The 27,958-nt window shown below is 44.3% G+C and overlaps 1 protein-coding gene across 2 annotated transcripts in view; it reads right to left on the reverse strand.

The window, feature by feature from the left end:
* The window catches only part of ppp2r5eb (protein phosphatase 2, regulatory subunit B', epsilon isoform b), a 35,233-nt gene extending 8,664 nt beyond the window's left edge, over positions 1-26,569 (reverse strand). The window contains exons 1-11 of one of the 2 annotated variants that reach the window (XM_071365886.1): positions 26,160-26,569; positions 20,007-20,170; positions 4,616-4,812; positions 4,262-4,363; positions 3,412-3,504; positions 3,144-3,274; positions 2,982-3,041; positions 2,539-2,647; positions 2,185-2,238; positions 2,017-2,067; positions 1,502-1,621 (exon numbers count right to left, since the gene is read on the reverse strand). In XM_071365886.1, coding sequence (XP_071221987.1) covers positions 1,502-1,621; positions 2,017-2,067; positions 2,185-2,238; positions 2,539-2,647; positions 2,982-3,041; positions 3,144-3,274; positions 3,412-3,504; positions 4,262-4,363; positions 4,616-4,812; positions 20,007-20,163 — 1,074 coding nt within the window. In that variant the 5' untranslated portion in view covers positions 20,164-20,170; positions 26,160-26,569. Of the gene's footprint in view, positions 1-1,501; positions 1,622-2,016; positions 2,068-2,184; positions 2,239-2,538; positions 2,648-2,981; positions 3,042-3,143; positions 3,275-3,411; positions 3,505-4,261; positions 4,364-4,615; positions 4,813-13,646; positions 13,718-20,006; positions 20,171-26,159 lie in introns of those variants that run through there. The other variant, XM_071365887.1, reaches the window with a different exon arrangement.
* Positions 26,570-27,958: the final 1,389 nt, after the last annotated feature.

Here is a 27,958-nt window from a genome sequence, read left to right on the forward strand (position 1 = left end):
AAATAAAATGGGCCAAGAAACACGAGCAATGGACATTAGACTGGTGGAAATCTGCCCTTTGGTTTGATGAGTCCAAATTTGAGGTTTTTGGTTCCAACCGCTGTGTCTTTGTGAGACGCAGAGTAGGTGAACAGGACAATAGGCAAGCAGCTTGGTGAGAAGGCAACAACTGTTGGCGCAATTATCAGAAAATGGAAGAAGTTCAAGATGACGGTCAATCACCCTCGGTCTGGGGCTCCATGCAAGATCTCACCTCGTGGGGCATCAATGATCATGAGGAAGGTGAGGGATCAGCCCAGAACTACACGGCAGGACCTGGTCAATGACCTGAAGAGAGCTGGGACCACAGTCTCAAAGAAAACCATTAGTAACACACTACGCCGTCATGGATTAAAATCCTGCAGGGCACGCAAGGTCCCCCTGCTCAAGCCAGCGCATGTCCAGGCCTGTCTGAAGTTTGCCAATGACCATCTGGATGATCCAGAGGAGGAATAGGAGAAGGTCATGTGGTCTGATGAGACAAAAATAGAGCTTTTTGGTCTAAACTCCACTTGCCGTGTTTGGAGGAAGAAAAAGGATGAGTACAACCCCAAGAACACAATCCCAACCGTGAAGCATGGAGGTGGAAACATCATTCTTTGGGGATGCTTTTCTGCAAAGGGGACAGGACGACTGCACCGTATTGAGGGGAGGATGGATGGGGCCATGTATCGCGAGATCTTGGCCAACAACCTCCTTCCCTCAGTAAGAGCATTGAAGATGGGTTGTGGCAGGGTATTCCAGCATGACAACGACCCGAAACACACAGCCAGGGCAACTAAGGAGTGGCTCCGTAAGAAGCATCTCAAGTTCCTGGAGTGGCCTAGCCAGTCTCCAGACCTGAACCCAATAGAAAATCTTTGGAGGGAGCTGAAAGTCCGTATTGCCCAGCGACAGCCCCGAAACCTGAAGGATCTGGAGAAGGTCTGTATGGAGGAGTGGGCCAAAATCCCTGCTGCAGTGTGCAAACCTGGTCAAGAACTACAGGAAACGTATGATCTCTGTAATTGCAAACAAATGTTTCTGTACCAAATATTAAGTTCTGCTTTTCTGATGTATCAAATACTTACGTCATGGAATAAAATGCTAATTAATTACTTAAAAATCATACAATGTGATTTTCTGGATTTTTGTTTTAGATTCCGATTCTGACAGACCTCTACATGCTTTGTAAGTAGGAAAACCGGCAAAATCTGCAGTGTATCAAATACTTGTTCTCCCCACTGTATATTTAGATTTTTTTAAACACTTTTTTGGTTACTACATGATTCCATGTGTGTTATTTAATAGTTTTGATGTCTTCACCATCATCAGTGTTGTGCTGTCGAGCAAACTCCTATGGTCATTGTCATGACAAGATAACAATCATAGGAGTAGGCTACACAGCACAAACAGTCATAGATATACTGAGATGAACCCTAAAAAACTGACAAGATGTGTTATTCTGTGTAGACTGACTGACCTGGAAGTGTGGGCTGGACACGCATCTGGATATCTGTTTGAAGAGCGGCTCCTGGATCTTGACGAACTGTGTCGGCTCGATCACGTCTAGGATCTCCTCCAGCTCCCCCAGGTACATCACCTGAGAACATACACAGTTACAAACACACCTTAACCCAGGTACATCACCCGAGAACATACACAGTTACAAACACACCTTAACCCAGGTACATCACCTGAGAACATACACAGTTACAAACACACCTTAACCCAGGTACATCACCCGAGAACATACACAGTTACATACACACCCTAACCCAGGTACATCACCTGAGAACATACACAGTTACATACACACCCTAACCCAGGTACATCACCTGAGAACATACACAGTTACATACACACATGAGCAGGACAACACACACACACATCCTTACTATCCAGGTACCACATCTAAACTCCCATTAACACTTCCCAGCAGCAGCAGCAGCAGGTGACTGCTCCAGCCCCAGTTAGGACAACGGCCAGGGCTCTTACCTCTTTTTGACTGCAGGTTTTTGGCCAGAACTTCAGTAAGCCCCTGATGACCTGTGATGAGAGCGAGAGATGGGGGAAGTAGATGAATGAATGGAGACAGTGAGAAATCCTGATCATTCAAAGTTCCTTCTGATTAGAGGGTTGGTGTGACCATGGGGGGGCACTTACTGGTTCTGTTAACGCTGGGTCTTTCTCTAGAAACTGTACAATGCAATACGCCAACTGGAAATAGGAGGTCACAATAAAGAAAAGAATGTGAACACATTGTCAATGTTATAGTTGGAAAATAGTAATTAGGATCAACTCACTGGACAGAGACGTACAGTATTTGGGAGACAGACTCAATCATGTAGAACATTACCAACACTATCATGATTTCACACCTGGACACACACACACCTGGACACACACACACCTGGACACACACACACACACACACACACACACACACACACACACACACACACACACACACACACACACACACACACACACACACACACACACACACACACACACTACCTGTGCGTGGAAGAGGGACAGACTCCTGACAGTGTGGAGGGGGATCAACACTTTGACCAGGAACTGTTTATGCTCTGCTTTGAGCGGCAGGGCAAAACCATTGATTATGCTGCAAGAGAGAGAGAGAGAGGAGAAAAGCAGAGCTAAGCCAGTAAGGCAAATTATACATGTCCATACAAAGAGGCCAGAATATACTATTGAGTCTACTGGAGAATCAAATGTTACCAAGACAGAGGCCAACATACATTAACGATCAATCGCTTTACATGGGCCAACAAATTACACAGGTACTGTAGCTACTTTATGCAAGGTAACCAACAAGCCTTAGCCTTGACTACAGTGCCCAGGGAGGATGAAGAAGTAAAACATGTTTTACTCCATTAAGACAGCGCCAGAGAACAAAGGCGTCAGAACTAACCACAGGTCAAACCAGTGTCACATACCTTCCCAAGATCTCCAGCAACTCAGCAACCCCGTTGAAATGCTCAGTCTCATAAACAAAACTTTACGAGAGAGAGAGAGAGCGAGAGAATAAACCTTAGTGAAACATCCGTGAAAGTACCATGTCAGTATGAATATAGTGAGAATGAAGAGCGCCGTCTTACCGTAGAAAAATATTATTTATCTGTTTTCGTATAAAAGCCCTCAGCCCCAGGAATTTCCCATAGATTCTGTGTAAGACTGTTTTCAGGTAGTCTCTCTCCCGAGGGTCCTCACTGTCAAAGAGTTCCAAGAGCTACAGAGAGCGAGAGAGAACGAGAGATTAAACAACTACAAACTACTCAAACTTGTACAACATTAGTCTACATTTTTGAAGTGCATCTCTACAGCATCTCCAATGTAAAATAATAATAATTTTAAAACATCATTCACCTGTAGAACGAATTTCTGGTCTATGTACTTTTTGGCAATGCTGGGCTGGAATTCCTGACTCTCCAAGAATCGTATGAAGAACTCATACACCAGCTATGACACAGAGAAAGCGAAAGAGCGGTGGAAGAGGTTAAGGAACGGAGTCTTCATAACGCAAAGGTAAGGCTATGGAGAGACTGGAGCAGGACAGACTGGGAGGTCAATAGGTCACAGGAGGTCAAAGGTCAGAGGCACACCTTGGGTAGGGTCCTTATTACCTTTAGTGGTAACCAGGGTTACATGATGGCCAGGGGGGGGGGGGGGGGGCTTATGACTGGGCGGGTTAATATAAATATTATTTAAATTGGTTAAATGAATTTGGCTGTTTTTGGAAATGTTATAAGATAAATACAATTAAATGAAAAGTTTTACCAGGAAGAATCTCCTTGAGATGTTCATCTAATTTCTAAAGGAGTCCTGGGAGGCACAGCAGCAGGTACACAGAAAAGGGGGTGAGAGATAGAGCCCCTGACACTAGACCTGTAGCCATACCTTAACCATACAAGGGACTGTCAGAGCCAGGACTTAAAGGGGAACTCAACTCAAAAACTATATATATATATTTTTTTTTATTAGTCCACTGTTGATACAGTACCAAAATGTTATGCCTGTCAGCAGTCAAGTTTTCTAGATATTGGACTTTCAAGAAGCAAAGTGTCACCGGCCACATCATCATGCATTAAAGATAAACATCAAGATACCAAGGATTCCAGGTAGGTTTTTACAGAGGGGAACGACACTCAGTCTCCAATAGAAGGCAGTACACACACACGCACACACACACACCCATCAATTGTAGCCTCAGTGTTACCTGTAAGTGTGGCCATGAGGCCTCCAGTGTGGGTTCATCCTCCTCTGGGTCAAACTCATTACTGTCACTGGGTGGAAGGGTCCGGAATATGTTGTAAGACACCTGGGAGACAGGACAGAGAACAATACACAATCAACTGACTTCCCTGGAGATTAAGGCAGTGGACATGTGAATGGAGTGAGTAATGTGAAAATCTGTTTTATAGGCAACTCAGGCACTTCAACATGGATGTGAAACAGAAACGTTGATTAAGGTTCATTGTTGATAAATATGATAAATATTAACTTAAATTGGCTGGAAGCGAGTATATTTATGGCATGAGTGCATGTTCTGTTTAGTGTGTTGTAGCCTCACCATTTTGACCACCTCCGGGTAGGCCTGTTCTGTCAGGTAGCCCCTGCTGACGGTGACATAGTCCACCAGCTCGTTGAGCGTGGAGCGCTTGTACTCCTTCATCTTCAGGTCAGACAGCGTGTCCATGAAATCAAACACAGTACAGCACTGCTGCAGCTTCTTCAGGAACAGCTCCGGCTGCTCCGATGCCGGCACGTCTACACACAGGGAGAGAAAGAGATGTCAGAATAGGGAGACTTCTAGCAGAGAGGAAGAGGACAACATGGCAAAAACAGAGCAATCACATGAGAGGATACCTGAACAAAGCCCTGAAACCAATAATAAAAGAAAGCTGGAGTAGAGATGGAGACCTTTAATGAAGCATGTGACAAATAACATTTGATCATCTCTGTGCCCACACGCATGCACACACCACTTGACCCTACAGGTCACTCATCACTGCAGAATGTGGCTCTAGTCAACATGTATAAGAGTAACATCCACAGTAAACAGTGTAGCACAGGTAGAAGAACAAAGACCATACAGACCAGAGGAATGGGAAACTGATCAATAAAAATGTAATAATGTAAAGAGGTTTCCATCAGAGACCAGTTTGCCCAAGAGCTTCAACCGAGGCTATATGTACTAGTACTTATATCTAGGTAGTCTAGTCTTCTGAGTCTCCTACATAGTGCATTAGTCTGTTCCTGCAGTTTAAACAGGTGGTATAAAACACACAGGCAGTATTATTAAAAGTGACCTTATCATGGACCATCGCTAAGACACCAACTATCTACCCGGACTTCCTCGGCCAAGCTTCTGTCAACATGACATTACACAGGGCAATATCTCAGCCAGCCAAGCAGCATGGGTAAGACAGAGCACAGGAGAGGCCAGTGTTACAGAACAAGTCTACCAGGCCTGTAAAAGAATAGTAGCCTTGTAATCCTTTAGTGTGTTTACTGTATTTATACTTGGGATATCGTTTCCAACAGTAAAAGTAAAATTGCTGGAGGACGTCTTTAAATGCCCAGTGGAGTCCAAATTCAGTTTCTGTGTTTTGTATCATATTGTACAACAGCCGATGAAACTAACACTGTAAAAGTGTGACTTTTTAAATTTAAAAAATCAGAGTTACTTCCTGATAGCTGATGGTTGAAAATATAAATCTACACAGGACCTTCTAAAAAATCAGCAGTTTTGCATGGGTGGGAGTGTCGGCTTTCAACGGTGACATAACCATACGGTAAAATGGTTACTAGACCGATAACAAAGAGTTCCAAACCGCTCTGCCAATAACAGCTAGTTTTCAGTTTCCCCTTCCCACTCCCTTGACAGCCCTAGCAAAATTATTGCGTGATAAATAATTTTAGTAAAAAGCTAGTTTTGCCCATTTGAATGGAAATATATTACATTAACGTACTTAACTGTTACCCAGAAATTATTTGACATCGATATAAAAATGGCTGCATTGAGCATTTGTAACCTTTATTTAACTAGGCAATTCAGTTAAGAACAAATTATTATTTACAATGATGGCTTACTCCGGACGACGCTTGGCCAATTGTGCGCCGCCCTATGGGACTCCCAATCACGGCCGGATGTAATACAGCCTGGATTCGAACCAGGTACTATAGTGACACCTCTTGCACTGAGATGCAGTGTCTTAGACCGCTGCGCCACTCAGGAGCACATTTAAAAAGGACAAAACAAACGGTGCACATTAATGTTATAAACTTATCGTTAGGGCATCAATTCAGGCAATTTCTCGAAATTGATATTTGTCCATATCACCCAGCTTTACATATCCAAACAGGTGTCTGACTTGGACAGGTTGCCTCTGACAATGTACCAATGCACCAGCTTACACGTCTGTAGAAGTTCCGGCGTCAGTTGGGATAGAGTACGAGTCGAAAATGGGACGCGAGTCGAAAATGGGACGCGTGTCACCGGTGACGTTGCTGCCATATACACTAAATGCCCTAGCTAAACATGAGCAAAATTTCTGCCTGTATTCCTTCCCCGCCTAGCCCAAATCTTGATTTGCTGGGAGAGTTGTTGGTCTGATGGCGACCCTCCCTGGAACAATATTTTGTCCGATTTCGAAATTTCCAAGAGAATCAGACATCACCCCCTGGCCTAATGCTCTTGTTCCTATACCAATCCAAGTTTAAATCACAGATAGCTAGGACCATCAGGGTGAGTGCGTGGTTAGTCTAGTACAATGCCTCTCCTGTTAGGTCTGCCCCACCATGTGTATGTGTGTGTGTGTGTGTGTGTGTGTGTGTGTGTGTGTGTGTGTGTGTGTGTGTGTGTGTGTGTGTGTGTGTGTGTGTGTGTGTGTTTGTGTGTGTGTGTGTGTGTGTGTGTCAGGGTGGAGGGGTCTGTGTAAGGGTCTGTGGCTGCTGCCTGTCCCGTTCCTGGTTGGTTCATATAATTAGTGCACCAGTACAGTCAGTGATGGTCTTCCATCCAACCCCTGGGTATATAGGAGAGGAGTAGCATGTGAATGGCCTTAAAGGAAGCTATTAATAGAGCAGAGAGTCACACAGGAGAGAGTAATCCCTCCAGGGAGAAGGAGCGCCCGGCCGGGCCCAGCACACAGCCAACACACAAACGCTCTTGTGGTGCCATTAATCCAAGTGTTATTCATCAGTTGATGTGAGAAAGTCTCCTAGAAGAGCGATCTTGCAACTATTAACTTTGATAAAAAACTCAGCAAAATAGATAGGATCTTGGAAGCATGGAGAGTGAAACACCTGTCCATCTACAAGAAAATCACCCTGATTAAATATCTCAACTGCAAAATTTCTAGATAATTATTCATTGCTCTACCAAATCCAGGAGAATCCTTTTTGAAATGCAAGGAAAAAATATTTGGAATGGCAAACCAGATAAAGCTACAGGCACATTTACAGATTCAATTGGAAAGTATTCAGAACCCTTCCCTTTATCCAAATTTTGTTACATTACATCCTTACTCTAAAATGGATCAAATATTTTTTTCATCATCCATGTACACACAATAACCCATAACGACAAATTGAAAAGAGGTTTTTAGAATTATTGCAAACGTATTAAAAATAACATAAAAACCTTATTTACCTAAATACTCAGACCTTTTGCTATGAAACTCGAAATTTAGCTCCGGTGCATTCTGTTTCCATTGACCATCCTTGGTAAATCCACCTGTGGTAAATTCAATTGATTGGACATCATTTGGAAAGGCACACACCTGTCTATATAAGGTCCCTCAGTAGAAAGTGCACGTCAGAGCAAAAACCAAGCTATGAGGTTGAAGTAATTGTCCGTAATGCTCGGAGACAGGATTGCGTCGAGGCACAGATCTTGGGAAGGGTGCCAATAAAATGTCTGCAGCATTGAAGGTCCCCAAGAACACAGTGGCCTCCATCATTCTTAAATGGAAGAAGTTTGGAACCACCAAGAGTCTTCATAGAGCTGGCCGCCTGCCAAACGGAGCAATCGGGGGAGAAGGGCCTTGGTCAGGAAGGTGACCAAGAACCCTATGTCACTGACAGAGCTCCAGAGTTCCTCTGAGAAGATGGAAGAACCTTCCAGAAGGACAACCATCTCTGCAGCACTCCACCAATCAGGCCTTTATGGTAGAGTGGCCAGATGGAAGCCACTCCTCAGTAAAAGGCATATGACAACCCGCTTGGTGTGTGCCAAACGGCATCAAAAAGGACTCTCAGACCATGAGAAACAAGATTCTCTGGTATTATGAAACAAAGATTGAACTCTTTGGCCTGAATGCCACGCGTCACGTCTGGAAGAAACCTTGCACCGTCCCTACGGTGAAACATGGTGGTGGCAGCATCATGCTGTGGGGATATTTTTCAGCAGCAGGGACTGGGAGACTAGTCAGGATCGAGGAGAAGATGAACGGACCAAAGTACAGAGAGATCCTTGATGAAAACCTGTTCCAGAGTGCTCAGGACCTCAGGCTGGGGGCAAAGGTTCACCTTCCAACAGAACAACAACACTAAGCACACAGTCAAGACAACGCATGCGTGGCTTCGGGTCTCTGAATGTCCTTGAGTGGCCCAGCCAGAGCCCGGACTTGAACCCGATCGAACATCTCTGGAGAGACCTGAAAACAGCTGTGCAGCGACTCCCCATCCAACCTGACAGAGCTTGAGAGGATATGCAGAGAATGGGAAAAAATATCAAAATACAGGTGTTCCAAGTTTGTAGCATTATACGCAAGAAGACTCAAGGCTGTAATCGCTGCCAAAGGTGCTTCAGAGTAAAGGGTCTGAATACTTATTTAAATGTGATTAGTCAGTTGTTTTTCTTCCCAAAAATGTCTAAAAACCTGTTTTTGCTTTGTCAGTATGGGATATTGTGTGTAGATTGATGAGGGGCAATTTTTTTTAAATCCATTTTAGAGTAAGGCTGTAATGTAACAAAATTTGGAAAAAGTCAAGGGGTCTGAATACTTTGCAGATGCACTGTTTATAACGAAAATGGGTTTGGAGGGTTAAAACGATTAAATATTAAGTCATTAAACCCCTTTTAAAGCCTCCATTATACCAACATTATATCCTAATCCAAACTAGTTTTCCAGCAGGCTAGTAAAAGAGGCCCATCCTGTTTAAGATTGGGCTCTTTGCCTTTTTGAAGATTGACAAAGGATCCCTGTTTGAAGTATCCTCCTTTTAAATGAAGCCATACAGAGTTGGCTACAATTTACATTTCATCCTCCAGAAAAGGCAGATCAAATATTACAGCAAATAATATGGCTAAACTCCAATTTACTGAAAACATTTTCAAGGGTATAATATTCATGAAGGACATTGTAAACAAGTAACATTTTCACAAAAGCAACTAAGAGGCACTTACTTAAAGAAGAAATGAAAGAATGAGTCTGTCTACTACGCATTACCACCCATTAAAAAACAAATGGCTTATACTTATTAGTATAAATCGAAGTCAACAGGTTTGACCGCAGTGCCGCATAGAATCCAAGTCCGTTGGGAAACAGGTCTCTGATCTACCAATACCTTGGCATCAGGTTTATGAACTGATATATAAAACAACAATCGACATCAATCCGTTCATTTAAATTTAAGCTATTAGATAAACTAGCCACAAAAACAATGCTCAACATATGGGGAATTAAACAGTCAGCCGCGTGCAGATTCTGCTATGAAGAAACAGACTCACCAGTGCATTTTTTTCTGCTACTCAGTTTACAGGTCCATCTGAACCCTGATATGACATAAAACCACCATTCCTGGATCTGACTGAAAAAGCGAGCCACCGATGGACAGGAGCATTAAAGATGCTCTAGTGAGTGTTTCTTCGTGGCAGAGTCTGCACAAGGCTGACTGTTCAATTCCCCATATATTGAGCATTATTTTTGTAGCAACATTTTTATCTAATAGCTCGCTTTTGCAGTCAGGTCCAGGAATGGTTTTTATGTCATAATATCAGGGTTTAGATGGACCTGCAAACTGTATTGTTAGGGGATCTGAAAACCCACGATCAGTCAATGGGAAATATCAATATGCTCCTGGGGTAAAGCACTTATCTTTGGGGCAATATCAGTAGAAATGTTACAAATAGGAAGGTTCAGGGCCCTCGTAAGACATCACAGTAAAATGGAGGGATGCAAAAGGAAATAGCAAAATGGTAGTGTACTGGGAAAGATGAACCTGTCTGTGGACATCTGAGGGTTGGGGTTAAGATCAAAATAAATGGTGGATTGGCCAGTCGGTGAAAATCTAAGACTTGCAGAAAGAGGAAATGAGGAATATATGTATAATTATTTATCTACATGTACAGTACATGTGAGCGAAAATAGCTGTAAGTACCAGAAGTGTTGTTGTCCGTTAATTTACTCCAATCAGGGAAGGGGTGGTAGGGTGAAAATAATAAAAATCCTAATAAATATTTTTTTAAACAGCACTGAACACGACAGCCCTATCCATAACAATACAGTATACAATGCCCAACCAGGAGTGAGCACACGGCTCAGTTGACCACGACAGACCATGACAGGGAGCATGTCCTAGAACGACATGGAGCACCCAGTCTTGGACAACACAATTGAGATACCAGTTCATCACAATACCGAGTACATTTCTCTGCCCAGCCCCTGGCACACACCAACACAAGTAAAGTCCACAATTCCAATGTGTAATAAAGTATGTATAGTTTAGAAAATAGGTGAGAGTCCAACCCATCCCTGTCAGACTACCCTAGTACAACCCTGGGCTGCTGGGCCCAGACTCAAACCACTGAAGAAGCATTCAGCAGGTCTCAATCCCAATTGTCCCAAAGAAACAACATAGGAAAGATCAGCATTCAGCACCATGTAATCTAGCCTGATTCCCTAACATTTACCTTCAAATCTAAAATAATGACATCTACAATTCAGATGCTAAGCCCATACCAGCAGAACTGAGCACAGCAAACCACATCACCCTTCCCAGCCCCAGACTAGGTCAGCACTCTGCACAGAATAGTTCAGTCTAGCACACTCTGACAAGCCTCAGCACAGGGATGGGAGCATCATCACAGCTCCCCTGGCAGACTAAATAAAGACACTGCTGCTTAATTAATGTGCAGAAAGCTGAGCTTCTCAGAGAGAGAGAGAGAGAGAGTCTTTTAATGGCTCACCACAGGAAATGTTCAAAGTCAATTTCATAATCACTTAAAGCTGTTGAGCAGGGTGCAAGCAAGCCTCTCGTCATATCCAGATAACCAGGGTCCTCTCATAGGACATCTACTGATGAGAGACTGGAGCCTCAGGAACATCACGTACTCTAAAAGCTCGCACACATTTCACCCAATGTGGATCCAGCGGACGTCTGCCGATCGTTCAGCGCGCTGTGTTTTAAGGACCACCCGAGGTAGACGTCTGACTGGCGACATTTTCCCACGATTCTATATGTAAAATTGGTGCCCACTCGGTTCACAAATGACATCCAGATGTGCCAAGTACTCTCGGCCAGCAAACACTACTGGTGTCTCTGAGCCCTATGTGGAGACTTGGATTTGCTGTGCAATGCTGCTCTACCGCATGGTAATATGACATCAGTCATGATTGACATACCCATCTCAGCCCAATGTGTCGCAGTCCCCTTGTCCTGCCCAACAGTCACCTTTTCTACCTGACTGAAAAAGATAGGTTAAACAACGACACCTGCAGGCAGAGAAAATCCAATAGCAACGGCAGTAGCAACATTTCTAAGTACCGTACAGAGCACTCCGTAGTACCGCACAGAGCACTCCGTAGTACCGTACAGAGCACTCCGTAATACTGTAACTGGGAGGCCATCCCTGTAACTGAACGACCAGCAGTGTTAGTCATGTGATGCTAAAGCTAACGGACACTATGAGTTGAAATTCACATGGAAGTAACGCAAATGGACACTTTGCCAGGTCGTAAGACTCAAACCAAGTACTTTGCTTCAGGACTTAATAAAAACCCATCATCCGTGGAGTTTACTCAGAACGTAGCAGACTATTTATTCTTAGTGGTCACCATTTTTAGATGGAAACACAAATCCAGGAAGTGAGTGTAGGTATAGAGTAACAATTACGTCCCTCAGAGCAGCCGACACACACACACACACACACACACACACACACACACACACACACACACACACACACACACACACACACACACACACACACACACACACACACACACACACACACACACACACACACACACACACACACACACACACACTGCCTGCTTGCTTGTCTAAGGGGAAAATCCCGGCCACACTATACACTCTGGCGGGCTTGGGTTACGGTTGCAGGAGAGAGTGAGCGGTTCCAACAGATGGGCTCAGCAGGTGACCAGGCCAACACTGTCAGAGACTGAAGGTCGATATGTATGATATGTACTGTATGTATACACAGGGAGGCAGACCATCACATCAACACTGTGTCAGAGATGGAGAACCACACACACCGTCTACATCGTCTCTGAGCTGAAGATTAGACAACAAACCAGGTAATGGTTGGTCGGAGTATGGTCTGGCAGAAACGCAACCAACTCTGGACCACAGGGATTAAATTCCCACCTGAGCCCTTCCTGTTTGTGTGCCCATCTTTGAATCCATCTCATCATTCAGACTTTTCTATAATCAAAATATTTAATTCCTTTAAAAACAAGTTCCTACTACTTGTTAATTTAATCAACCAGTATGCTATACAATGGAATGACACCATGAAAGAAGTTGAGACATTATTTTCTGTTCTCTCTCTGTGTTCTCATATGGCAGCTTCAAGGAGCCTCATTATGAACTACACTGCCATGTACTGTCAATCATTGACAGATGTAATCACACTGTGCTAACTTTGCTCTCCACTATAGTAACAAGGCCGACGGAGTTCATACAAGTCATTTTAACTTTGGACATTGAAAGCCTCCCAGGCATTGTACAGCTACGGTCACCTCTTGGTAGCAGAGAGCAGAGTCTTTCTCCGTGTGCCTCCTTTCAAAGGCAGTGTGGGTAATCTGGGGCTGTCCATACAAAGGCACTCTTCACACACAGGGTCAGGTGAGAGAGGGCCAGCAGCAGCGTGCGCAGGTGAATCACATAGCAAGCATTCCACCAGCAATAACCACCACACCACGCCCTTAACAAGCATAACTCTGAAAACCCCTGCAATCAGTGGCACTGACCATGACAACACAGTCAATATGCTGCCTGCTGTAACACCTGCCTGGCTACCACAACATCCTCTGGCAGACAGAAAGCCAACAGAAGGAAGGCTGCTGTATGGCGAAGCTACTGCACTGCTCATCCACAGTACTGCACATCTCTACAGCAGCACTCCTTAGAGATGATTGCTGCACAGGCCGCTCCACCCTTATCCTACATCTGACTTCAAAAGCTCAGTCAAACCCTCTTTCCATGTCCCCCTGCCATTACCACTCCATTTATATACTCTCCTCTCAGCCCCACAGACAGACATACCAACACAGCCAGCCAAGCCTCCGAGAGGGCCCTTAGTAGGTTAATTATAACACTCCTCCACCACCAGCAGAATCACGGACACTCACTCTCTGGTTTCTGTTCCTCTGTAGAGTCCACCAGCCCCAAAAAATATTCTGTTGGGGCAAAATTATTCAAATATTGATGGTGTGAAAAATAGTAGTTTGTTGTAGTGGGCACACACTCCCCCCTATGCTGCTTGTTTGGAGCGAGTGGGACTGGAAATCTATAAAGAGACAACTGGTGGATCAGGTTACCCCTGAGGGGAGGGCGTAGGGGGGAGAGGGAGCGTTGGGGGGGCCGCACTGACCAAACAGAGACCAGGAACCACCAGACAGAGGGGCTGGCAGAAGCTCTACGGCCAGTGCTGTTCCCCTAACTCCCCTTTCACCATGTCCCGGTCTTCATTCTATTTCTACTCCCCTCTTTTTTTTTTTTATTCGGCTCACGAAGTCAGAGAGAGCGATCTGTCTTCCGTACTACACAGAGGTGGTCCTAAAAAACAGGCATCTCGCCAGCGCACATCCTTAACGTAGGCATCACTCCACCTTGAAGATTCCGGTAAACAGAGGGAGTCTCCACTCCACCTAGTAGATGTGGAAGGACGGGAAAGGGTTTGCCATGACCTGGCCAAGCGTTGGAAAATCCTCTTCGTCCTCCTCTTCCTCTGCCATGAAGCATTAGGACACTAATTCTTTCTTCAGGCTCCATGCCAGACTCATCACCACTCCCTCGTTCTCTCTGTCACTCTCACCATCCCTCTAACTTCCTGTGGAGACTCTTAAAGAGCTACCACAACAACTCTTGACTTGCACACTGAGGGAGACATCCACGCAGGCCTGGAACAACTACCTGAAACAACATTTAGGATTAAAAAGTCTCCCTTGTTGGGACCATGGGCTCTGCAGCCTAGCAAACTATGAATGCTTATTTCTATTGTCTTTGTTGACATGGGGTGAAAATCTGTCCCCTTTCCACCTTCAAGAAATAGCAAAAGAATTTAAACAAACTGAATCAACATAGGAGGCTCAGATCTAGTTACAGGAAAAACATATTTCCCTGGCTGTGACTAGCAGGTGAAGTCTGAAAGGCCACCCTCAGTCTCTTCACTCTCACTGACTGCGTACATAGAGTGCTCCTCAGAGGTCAGTCAGTCGATGATAGATGAGGGCGTGTGGTGCCGCACGGAGGGTTGAGGAATCGCCAGTCGCCACCACATGGTTGGATAGAATAAGTGCAGCTCACCTAACACCAGGCAACTACACACACCTCCTCAGTCAGCCAACAGCTACTTCCTCCTGTTGTCTACATGGTCCCAGACGCGACTACAATCATTTGAAAATGCATCCTTCCTCTACTCCTTGTAAGTATTCCAAGTGTGCAAAGATCCAACATGAATTGAGAGGTGAAATCAGAAGGGTTTCACAAAGCTTTCATCAATCCAGTCATGTCAGATCTGTGATCACGTCACAGGATGGTAGATACCATTTCAATGTATTAAGGCTCTGCGTTTCAATGTGGTGATGTGCTCGTTAGAGCAATGAACGGGCATGAATTTAAGCCCGAACACCTACCCATGGCCACAACGTTCAGACCTGATTGCTTCTACCAAATTTAAGGCCCAGCCCTGCCCGAAACCAGAAATAACTTCCTCTGTTAGTAAATCCATTTGCTGCTGCTCCTCTCTGTCACTCGCTCCCTGTGCTCTGCTCATGGCGGTTCTGTGTATCCATAGTAACGGCTCCGCTTGGGCTGCTCTGCTCAATGAAGAGACTGTTAGCTACTTTGTCACACTAAACTCTTACAAAACTCAAGGAACATTATTATTTTCTGTGAAATAATCTCTCTGGTCGTGAGGTTGAATCACTTCTGCCACCATGTTATGATCTTAAACAGATATGACTGTACTGCGCAGCACAGCACACGCAAATGGCTGAGCTTCAAAATGTTAGTATACCCATGCCCTGCCCGTACTGTTGTTATTGAAGAAAATAACAGGCCCTGCCTGGCCCTAGCATGATGTATGATGTCGGGGTCCGTCGGACTCGGGGAGGGGAGCAGAGCTCTAGTGCTCATCCCCTTTAATTAAAGAGGAGATTACAGGTAAAAAGCTGTCACTAAAACGGAATCACAGTTTAAAAAGGCACTTACAAAGACAACAATATTTAGGTTTAACCATTTAAAATGGTGTCCAATATGAGGAAATCACAGTATGTCAGATCAGATTTGCGCCTTTTATTATGCAGGTGTTTATATAAGAACATGGATGGAATATAGTGCACATAGGGCACAGTAGTGCTGCCCGACCACATCCTCCTCACTTGGGCCTGAATGCAGAGCAAGACACACAGGCAGAACATAGTCAGAATGATAAAAGGCCAGTCACGCTCGAACTACAGGACGTCAACAGCAGACAGCAACTCACCTCGTCCTGAGAGAGGAAGAACAGAACATAACCTGAGCGGAGCGGACTACTGCACCCTGCTCGCCCAGAGCTCTGCTGTGTTCTGCTCTGCAGCGGCACTGGCTGGTAATGGTGAAAGTGTGACTCACTCACGGGCAGGCAAGCAAACTAAAGAGTGGCCCTGAGTGGAGAAGAGAGAGGACAGTGAAGTGATGCCACCCACGCCCAATAGGGCACTCGCGTGGCAGACAGACCTTCAGGAGGGAGGGACACACCCTGGCTGAGGCTCTGGTTCCTGTCAGGCTGCATTCCGTCCGTCACTCTAGTCTCAACCTCTCTGTATAGAACCAGGCAGGCAGCAGAGGACTGACCCCACCTGTGAATCAGCAACAGGCTGCCTCCCTGTCTGGGCATGCAGTTCACATACAACCAGCAGCATGCATACACACTGGCGTATACGCCACACGAGCATAGAGCAGGGATGCAAACTGGTGACTGTCCAGTTGCATATAATTTGCATATTCTCAGAGAGTATCAAGTGCATAATACATAGTGGAATACTGTCAATACTCCTAACTTTCCAAACCACAATAGACAGAGAACATAGTGTCCTGGGGTAGAAAAGTGGGTTGTGCTCTTTGGTCTTGGTTTATGGTTTATCATGACATGATAAATCTCAGTCTCCCCAGACAGAGTTAGGATTTGCTTATTTTCTTGAGGAAATACATTTTCCAGTGGGTTTAATGAAGCATTGCAAGGTGAAGGTCAAGGCCTACCCATCTGCTAAATAAATTCTTAGCCAACATTAAGCACAACTCAGTCTCCTTTTAGTAAAATCTGACCTGTCAGTATAACTCACACACAACTCATTTTTAAGAAATTATTTTATTTTGAAGCTCAAAATAAACAGTAACAGGTTATCACTCACATCTAGCCTACTCTCACCTACAGTCCACATTTTAGCTTCCTTCCTTTTAGCTTCGACTAAAACTTATTTTGCTCTTTTTCTTTGTTTAGCTGTGTCCTGTCTGGCCTGCTTCTCCTCCTCCACTGCAGTCTTCCTGGTCTGTTGGGCACTGGATGTTGGCTGGCAACCATACCCCTCCCTCTTCATCAGGTTCTCCTGTCTCTGAGCTTTATCCTTCATTCCTGCAGTGCGGATGTTCTTAGAGTCCCTTGCTCCACTTGACATCATCTCTCTGGAACATCTGTAAGACAGTCAGACTCCTGGACCTGTGGATTTATTTGGTGGTATGAATTGCATTGAAGGTAGCCATGTTCATGCTCTTTTGATCTATGATGTCTCTGATCACATTAAACGAAGACTCCACCATAGGACCATGGAAGATTGAGGGAGACACTAGTATAATCTGGTTCAGGCCCCAACACTTGACCATGTTGTCCTCACCATCCTTGTAAGGGGGAAGGGTAGAGTCCACATTAAACTTCACGACTTCCAGTGGAAGCTGAAATCCGGATGGAACATCATCCTAGCAAGCCGCTTCAACAGGATGCCAGTCTGTGAATGGCCTCTCACCACTGGGTCCTGTGCAGAGAGCAATTGCAGGGTCATGCTGTCCAGGGGCATTTTCTTCTGCATGTAGGCTGCAGTTGTCATGTATGCGGTCTTCACCGCGTTAAGAAACTTCTGCACAATCTGGAAAACATTATGACAAAATAGATTGTAAATGAAAACATCTTACCTAGCGAAAAAGTGTTTTAAGTTGAATTTCTCATTATTATTATAAATTTACTAACAGGGTGTCCTGGATGTTCTGCCTTAAGTTTCTCAGACACTGGTCCAACATACAATTCTCTGGAAGGAAGCATCTTGTCAATGAAGTCCATCTCCATGAGCTTCTTGGGTGTGGTGATGCTCAGCCTTGAGGAAGCATGCCATGAAAGTGGTGATCACTTCAAGCTGCTTGTCATGCAGCTTGTGGACAAGGGTTTGGCTGTCCTGTAAATTAATTATGTCACGTTAAAGGAAAATTAGACTATTTTATGACCACACAGAGAGATGGTTTGCAGTTAAGGGCAAATGCTCTGCTTATATGTCCTTCCAACTGATGAGACCTAGAGAGTAGGCCTAGTATATCATTTTTTTTTATCCAAAAGGAATTTAGAATTCACTTTAAATGTGAAAATACGCACCTGGGAAACCATAACGTACTCCTTCAACATGGGAAGCAGACAGTAGTGCAGCTCTCCAACCAGATCTTCTTCACCACGTTGCAATGAAACATGTGCCAACAAAACCATGTAAGCCCACTTACAGAGCGTTGGACCTGGTAGCCTGTCAACCTGTGACCCACCAAGTTTCTCAAAAACAACATCTGATACAGTACCTTTGCTGATTTGTAAACTCAGGACCATGGGACAATCACCCGAGCCTGGCTGTGCCCGGCTCACCAGCATTATGCCATTAGTCAACACTAAACTTACATGGCCTTTCAATAAACAAATCAAAACGCACTAGCAAAATCCTGACTTCCCCTACCCTTCATACTATCTACCTCCATACTAGCACTGTTGCCGTGTGCCATCTCCTTCTTCCCACAAACCAAAGTGACAGCTATCCCTGGCAGTGCATTAGTTTAGTGGGGCACATTGAGCACCTCATTGGATAAAATACAGACATTAAAGCAGGTCATGAAAGCCAGTGACATAGATACAAAAGTAAACACAGACACCCCACCACCCTCTTCAAACACACACCTGGCAATTATTTGGGGATTAAGGTCAATACAAGGTCAGTAGCATACAGTGTCCCCCCTCCCACACACATACAAGCGCACACAAATAGATTGAGTTGTTTTAATTAAATATCTTTGCACTTTCCTAGCCATGCAAATGCCTCAAAAATGTTAATACACTATGTACCACAATGTGAGATGGCATGTATGATTCCACGATATAAATGTAAAATCACAAAATAAGCGGTAGGAAACATTTACAACAAATCGATGACTATAAACTTTCACACTATCACCACCAATCTGATGTAAAAAGGATGAGTAATTCCCCCAATTTGATGTGTTCAAAACGTGAGCTTGTGTAATGTAGTAACACACATTGTCCACATCAAGGAAAATAGCATATATAAAATTATTTAATACGGCAAAAATGATTCCATATTTTAATTCAGGATGATAGTAAATGATGCAACCTCGCAAACTTTTACAATAATCACATATTTCTCACTACATTAACCATTTAGACTTAAAACATGCTCGTGTTTTGAAATTATTTACTATTTATTTTGATGATCACATTATTGACATTTAGTTTAAATGGATTTGATTAGCCTGTGTTTTTTTGGAGAATTATCGTATAGCGTTCATTGTTTGTCACGTCACCTAACACCCTACTGTTATGCACAATTTAACCGGGTGCTCTAGAAAGAGTTCCCATTGTGACTACGCAGCAGCCCAAGAATTATCCCTCCCTAAAAAGAGCAGAACAGGCGGGAGCTTGACAGCCCGCCGTTCCGCTCTGTGGACAACGAATCCCATTGTTGAGGGCGGAGACACAAGCATCTCATCACTATATCCAGTATCTATGGTGGTGATCACACAGGGAGAAGATCCGTTCGCACCTCTCTTTTATAGTTCAACAGGTGATACACTGCATCCACGCACTTTGTGAGCCCCCACCACCACAAAAGTTATTTTTATGGATCTACACGATTCCCGTGGATTACCTATTTTGAGCTCAAAACAGGAAATATCGTCAAAAAGTGACGAGTTTGCATCCCTGATACAGGGACTGTGATAAACATACACTCGCTCACACACACTCATTCATTCACCGGGCATTGGGCTCATGAAAAGAGTTGCAGAGAGAAGGGATGAACAAGAATCGATGACATCTTTCTGTTCTCTTCCTACCATGCTGGTATCAGCATTCACTACTAAACACACTCCCACATCACACCACTCACAAGTTAGCATGAAGGTTAGATGGAGGATTATGGATAGAGACTATGTGGGAAGATTTGAGGCATTCGTAATTAAACACTTACCCTTGAGCAGAGGCAGGGGCGTGAGCTCGATGGGTTTGCCCTGAGACCGGAATTGGGACGAACTCTGCGACCGCTTTTGCTTGGCCTTCCTGACAGACTTCCGTGAAAATCCGTCCACTTTGTCCACAGATGGAGGTGTGGTGGCTGCCGAGGACATAGCCCTGCTGTAGGAGGGGAGATAACATGTTGTAAGTCTCTGCTTAACATATAGCAACACATAAAAAACACAAGACAGTGTGCATGTGCAAGTACACTACAAGACCAAAAGTATGTGGACACCTGCTCGTCGAACATCTCATTCCAAAATCATGGGCATTAATATGTAGTTGGTCCCCCCCTTCACTGCTGTAACAGCATCCACTCTTCTGGGAAGGCTTTCCACTAGATGTTGGAACATTGCTGCGGGGACTTGCTTCCATTCAGCCACAAGAGCATTAGTGAGGTCGGGCACTGATGTTGGGCGATTAGGCCTGGCTCGCAATCGGCATTCCAATTCACCCCAAAGGTGTTTGGGGTTGAGGTCAGGGCTCTGTGCAGGTCAGTCAAGTTCTTCCACACAGATTTCAACAAACCATTTCTGTATGGACCTCGCTTTGTGCACGGGGGCATTGTCATGCTGAAACAGGAGCGCACAGAATTGTCTAGAATGTCATTGTATGCTATAGCGTAAATATTTCCCTTCACTGGAACTAAGGGGCCTAGCCTGAACCATGAAAAACAGCCCAGACCATTATTCCTCCTCGACCTAACTTTACAGTTGGCACTTTGCATTGGAGCAGGTCACGTTCTCCTGGCATCCACCAAACCCAGATTAATATGTAAGACTGACAGATGGTGAAGCGTGATTCATCACTCCAGAGAATGCATTTCCACTGCTCCAGAGTCCAATGGTGGCAAACTTTACACGACTCCAGCTGACGCTTGGTATTGCGCATGGTGATCTTAGGCTTGTGTGCGCGGCTGCTTGACCACGGAAACCCATTTTATGAAGCTTCCGACAAACAGTTATTGTGCTGACGTTGCTTCCAGAGGCAGTTTGGAACTCGGTAGTGAGTGTTTGTTTTTTTATTTATTATGGATCACCATTAGCTGCTGACTTTTCCTGGGGGACAGCAAAATGAAGGCAACTGAGGACAGACGATTTATACACGAACTGACTTGTTGGAAAGGTGGCATCCTATGACGGTGCCACGTCGAAAGTCACTGAGCTCTTCAGTAAGGCCATTCTACTGCCAATGTTTGTCTATGGAGATTGCATGGCTGTGTGCTTGATTTTATACACCTGTCAGCAACAGGTGTGGCTGAAATAGCCAAATCCACTAATTTAAAAGGGTTGTCCACATACTTTTGTATATATAGTGTATGTCCACGCCGTACCTACATGCACACACAACAGCACCACCAGCAACAATGCTGCTAGTGAGGCTGAAAGCTGTCATTTGAGTGCAGACACTCTTGTGCTGAGAGGAAGCTAAGGAAATGTCCAGTGATGTGTGTGTTGCTGATTATGCCTCATAGTCATTGATTAGGAGCACCAGGAGGGGAAGCCAGAAAGACACTGTACACAACCAACAGCCTGCAAACACTAATAAGAGAATACCAACTTTACTGCACTACAACAATTTGTTTTATTATTTAACTAGGCAAGTCAGTTAAGAACAAATTCTTATTTACAATGACGGACTACACCAGCCAACCCCGGACGACACTGAGCCAAACTGTGCTCCGCCCTATGAGACTCCCAATCACGGCCGATTGTGATACAGCCTAAACCAAAATGGCGCATATGCGCCGCCTTTAATCCACCAATTTAAGCAATTCATAATTGGATTACTACGGGTCTCAGACTCTGTGTGTGTAATAAAAAGAAACCCACAGCGTAGCGGAGTGAGGGACAGCATTGACAGAGACGTGGTGCAGCAGGGTTAACAAGAATCCATCCATCAGGTCAAATTCATCCAACGTCTAACACATTATAACTGGTCAAGGGACAGGCAGGGAGACAGAGAATAGCAAGCAAACTAAAGACACTCAGCCCTGAAACTAGACACACAATCATGTCATGTAGCCTGCCCTGAGAATATGAGTGGCATTGTTAGCTATGGCTTTATTAGCCTGTTTACTGACCCACGGGTGAAATAGTTAATCAGATGGTCGTAACTCTCGTTCCTACTGCTTACCTGCATAGCCACGCAGGCCTGTTACCATAGAAAAACAACATCTAGAAAGCACAAACAAGTCCTTTTCCGCAGAAAAATATTGTGATAGTTTGCCATTGAAAACTGGACAGGCCTATTCAAATATTATACAAAGTGAGTCCCTGGAGCCAGAGAACATGCCACAAAAGCCTACAAAAAGCCATGCAAACACCACCTGCCACCATGCAGTGGAGACTTAGGCTACAGCCGATGTAAACCCAAGCACACAGCGGTGTGTGCTATTCCACATTACAATCACCTCTGGACAGTGGCAATAGTTCACCACATATCACCATCAGTTCTTAGTGCTCACTCACTGACCAAACAACAAGCCCTAATGGTTGAGGCATGGGTGCCGCTGCTGCTTCACAGCACAAAGCCATTCCCCTCCCATGCTTCTTACATAAGTGACCAGATGACATCCACACAGGCTGGGGGGGATTAAAGACAGAGGGAGAACACACAGAGAGCAACAGCGGGAGAGAGAGCAACAGCGAGAGAGGGAGCAGGGAGAATGGGGAAGAAGAGAGCAACACACTACAGGAAGTTAACAAATATCAGCAGGCCCAAGAAAGCTCCTCTTATTACCAGCCAGGGAGCTGGAGAAGAACAAATCACAAACACAGAAAAGAAACAGGAGGGATACACTTAAGAACACAGGAGCGAAAGGATGGACAGAATTGATGAGGGGATCGAGCAGATGTGCCATACTGCAAACTCGCTATTATCCTCCTCCCCAAGCATAGCTTCAGGTTTGATTTGTCACATGCACAAGTACAGTGCAAGCCCTTCCCAACAGTGCAGTATTCAAAAACAAAAACACAAAAAATAACACATAAGCAGAAGGAAAAAATGGAGAATGGAAGCAATATATAGGGTCAGTGGCAGTACCACATTTACAATGTACAGGGAATCTGATACTGGAGTAGTTGAGGTAGATATGTACATGTAAGCAGGGATTGGGAGAAAGTGACTGGTTGCAGGATAAAAAATAAACAGTATGGCAGCAACATAAGTGGTGGGTAGTACATGTATGTGAGTGTGTGTTCAAGTAAGTGTGTGTGCAAAAGTGTCAGTGTGATAGGTGGATATATATTGAACAGAAATATAAACACAACATGGTCTCATGATTCATGAGCTGAAATAAAATATCCCAGACATTTTCCAGAAGCACAAAAAGAAAAGCTTATTTCTCTCAAATGTGGTGCACAAATTTGATTACATCCCTGTTAGTGAGCATTTCTCCTTTTCTAAGAAAATCAATCCACCTGACAAGCATGGCATAACAAGAACCTGATTAAACAGCACAATCACAATAAAAGGCCACTCTAAAGTGTGCAGTTTTGTCACAAAAATGCCACAATGTCTCACGCTTTGAGGGAGCGTGCAATTGGCATGCTGACTGCAGGAATGTTCACCAGAGCTGTTGCCAGGGAATTTAATGTTAATTTCTCTACCATAAGCCACCTCCAATGTCATTTTAGAGAATTTGGCAGTATGTCGAACCAGCCTCACACCTGCAGACCGTGTGTAACCATACCAGCCTAGGAACTCCACATCCAGCTTCTTCACCTGCGGGATCGTCTGAGACCAGCCACCGGGACAGCTGATGAAACTGAGGCGTATTTCTGTCTGTAATAAAGCCCTTTTGTGGGGAAAAACTCATTCTGATTGGCTGGGCCTGGCTCCCCAGTGGGCCTATGCCCAGTCATGTGCAATCCATAGATTAGGGCCTAATGAATTTATTTAAATTGACTGATTTCCTTATATGAACTGTAACTCAGTAAAATCTTTGAAATTGTTGCATGATGCGTTTACATTTTTGTTCAGTGTACATGTAAACCGGTGCGCAAAGGACCTGAAAATAGGACCTGCTTACTATGGCTAAATAAAACTAAAATCTAGAAGGTTTCTGGGAAAGGGAAGTGGTATTGTAATCACAATAGTTTAATCCTAATTCTGCATTTAAACTGAGGATAGGCGTTAGACAGTAGTCCGGACTTTTCCTAGTAACGAATGTATACTGAATCATGAGAACTGACAGGTGACATAAAATTATGACCCGGTCAGTTCCTGATAGTCTATAATGATTGCACAGAGCTCAGGCACATCATAAAGCAAGGCAATCCCATAATGCACCAAGCCCAAACTGGCAGGCGCCCAGAGAAGGCTGATAAGGTGGGGGAACAGTGACTAAGAATTGGGCTATATTACAGTCAGGCACATGGCATAGGCACTTACTCCCATCATAAATACAGGGGACTTTGGATGCTAAGTTATCTTGGCTGGGACATGATGTTTACCTTCCTCAATGTGACATTCAAAACCCTTCAGAATGACCCGGTGGGACACATAAAAATTGTGTGTACACACGCACGCTCACTCAAACACACACAAGAGACAAATACTGGCACACACCTGTGCTTCTACTCCAGCAAGATTGGCAGGATGCTTAAATCACAATCATGTACACCTACAGTGTGAATAAATTGTTCAAGATGATTCACTGGGTTTATGCATTTTCTAAGAAAAACATGTTTTGCAGAAATAACAAAAAAACACCATTCAAATTAAATCTCAATCAAGCCACCCTTTTCTGTATGCTTTCATAAACAAAATAAAGACCACACCAAATATGCCACTGGAGAACATCTGGCCAAGGACTCTAATAGTACACACGGGTTGTCAAAATCTTCATTCCAAACGGCAAGGCTCAGAAATGTCACAGTATTCCTCAATCAAACAGGGACAATGTATGTATGATGACGATTACATTTCCTCTGAACCTGGCCTTCTGGGCAAGCCTCCACAAGAACAAATGGATTAATGTTAACATTATGCACATCTAGGAAACCCTTGGTTAGTTAGCCCACAAACTTCTATTAAAACCGGGTTAACCACGATTGTTGATTAAAATGCACCGATAAATATTAAAATACGCATGGGTAAAATTTAACGAACTAGCTATAAAACAAATCCATATTAAAAACCAATCTAGCTAGGAACATGTACTTGTTCACATGGACCTTCCAATTGCCCCATGCTTTCTTTGGTGGAACATGGTTTGATAACAAATTCGATGAAGCACACCCTGACCACTACATAATGACTGCATTCGCCTGTCAGCTGGAAACCGAGTGTAAATTCTCTCTATCTCTAGTCAGAGCGTGAAAACATATGCTAATCCATATCCATCTCAAAGATACCTAGCTAACGACCTTTGTTGAGACATTCCGTCAACACCAATGTAACGTAACGCAATGCAAGTGTTGACGGTTGTATTGCTATAATAATAACTAGTGGATAGCATAGGCTCAGCATCAACTCTCTCTCTATTTATGTTGAACAAACACGTAAAGTAGCTAGCGAAGTCAAGATCACAGTAATTGGTGCTAACGTTAGCTAGTTAGCAACCTAGCCATCCGACATTTCCACCTAAAACAAGCGTCCTCTTCAGTGTTTGTCGTTAGCTAGCTGTACTTACAATATACTGTTTTGGTCTTAACACAATATAATTTAATACTGGTAATATTGGTAGTAATATGAGCAAAATATAAGATTATCGTTATTTAATGGCTAGTAACGACAGAAAGTTAGCTAACGGTTAGCCAGCTGCGATGTTGGGTCGTTCGCTAGCTAAATTTGTCAGCCAGTCATAGCTAGGTAGCTAACTAATGTTAGCGAGTTACATGAACGTTGCAGGAATGAGTACTGTGTGTGTTACATAACGTTGTATAACTATCTAGCATTTTAAAAACGATTTAATTTAGCAAAAATATGTATTCTAATATGTATTCTACTGACATCAAGTTGTGAAAACGAGCTGAACATTAATCCCACACATCTCTCGATATGGAAACTAGCTAGCTTCTAATGCTAACTGGCTAACTGGAACCACACGTACCCGAAACAAGATAGCTGCAGACGAACGAGAATGAGCCGTATCGTACATTACCTTGATCCTCTGAGGCTCTGTGGTTCGAAACGAAGACGGTGGCAAGTAGTTATCCTGTATTAGACGATATTAAACTAAAATGCTTCCAGTCTCGTACAAGTAGCCTCTCGCAAGTAGCGGAAAAAACACCAGAAAAGGCTATCTTGGCCTTTATTAGACAGCCAAACCCACGAGCACCTTTTACCTTCTAACGAAATAATCCTCCGAGTCCCATTAATAACAAAATACGGATGTATAAAAATATTAAGCTGAGTCAATCACATTCCCTAGTTATGAAGGAAATCACTTGTTTACACCACACCTCTGTACTTTAGGTTAATTTTCTTTAAACAGTGTTTTATTTGGGGTAATCTCTTTTCACCCTATTGTCAATATTACTGGGCTGAGTCCATGGCACACAAAACAGAGATACAACTAACCGTGATGCTCGGTTTGGATCTAAACACGATGGTGATTGGTCGGTTTGAAAGACGTAATGGATGGGGTTGGATGTTCGACAACGTCCATCACTGCGCGAGTTGAGACGCTCATAGAGATGAATAAAAACAGGTAGGTTGAAGAGCATGGGACTAGGAAAGAGATTGGGCAGAAAACGAGATGGGAATCTCGAATCCGCCCCATATGGAATGAAGCTAAACCTGTCCAAGGCCCAACCAACCCCGCACTGAAGGATGGTTTTGAACAGGCGAACACTAGCTACTTCTCTCAAATAGAATTGTATTGGTCACATACACATATTTAGCAGATGTTATTGCGAGTGTAGCGAAATGCTTGCGTTCCTAGATCCAACAGTGCAGTAGTATCTAACAATTCACAACAATACACACAAATCTAAACGAAAAAGAATGGAATTAAGAAATACGTAAATATTAGGACGAGCAATGTCGGAGTGGCATTGACTAAAACACAGTAGAATAGAAAGCAGTATATACATTTACATTTAAGTCATTTAGCAGACGCTCTTATCCAGAGCGACTTACAAATTGGTGCATTCACCTTATGATATCCAGTGGAACAACCACTTTACAATAGTGCATCTAACTCTTTTAAGGGGGGGGGGGGGGTTAGAAGGATTACTTTATCCTATCCTAGGTATTCCTTAAAGAGGTGGGGTTTCAGGTGTCTCCGGAAGGTGGTGATTGACTCCGCTGACCTGGCGTCGTGAGGGAGTTTGTTCCACCATTGGGGTGCCAGATCAGCGAACAGTTTTGACTGGGCTGAGCGGGAACTGTACTTCCTCAGAGGTAGGGAGGCGAGCAGGCCAGAGGTGGATGAACGCAGTGCCCTTGTTTGGGTGTAGGGCCTGATCAGAGCCTGAAGGTACGAAGGTGCCGTTCCCCTCACAGCTCCGTAGGCAAGCACCATGGTCTTGTAGCGGATGCGAGCTTCAACTGGAAGCCAGTGGAGAGAGCGGAGGAGCGGGGTGACGTGAGAGAACTTGGGAAAGTTGAACACCAGACGGGCTGCGGCGTTCTGGATGAGTTGTAGGGGTTTAATGGCACAGGCAGGGAGCCCAGCCAACAGCGAGTTGCAGTAATCCAGACGGGAGATGACAAGTGCCTGGATTAGGACCTGCGCCGCTTCCTGCGTGAGGCAGGGTCGTACTCTGCGAATGTTGTAGAGCATGAACCTACAGGAACGGGTCACCGCCTTGATGTTAGTTGAGAACGACAGGGTGTTGTCCAGGATCACGCCAAGGTTCTTAGCACTCTGGGAGGAGGACACAATGGAGTTGTCAACCGTGATGGCGAGATCATGGAACGGGCAGTCCTTCCCCGGGAGGAAGAGCAGCTCCGTCT

Source organism: Salvelinus alpinus, chromosome 25, assembly GCF_045679555.1.
Source record: "Salvelinus alpinus chromosome 25, SLU_Salpinus.1, whole genome shotgun sequence".
In the NCBI taxonomy this organism is placed as follows: Eukaryota; Metazoa; Chordata; class Actinopteri; order Salmoniformes; family Salmonidae; genus Salvelinus; species Salvelinus alpinus.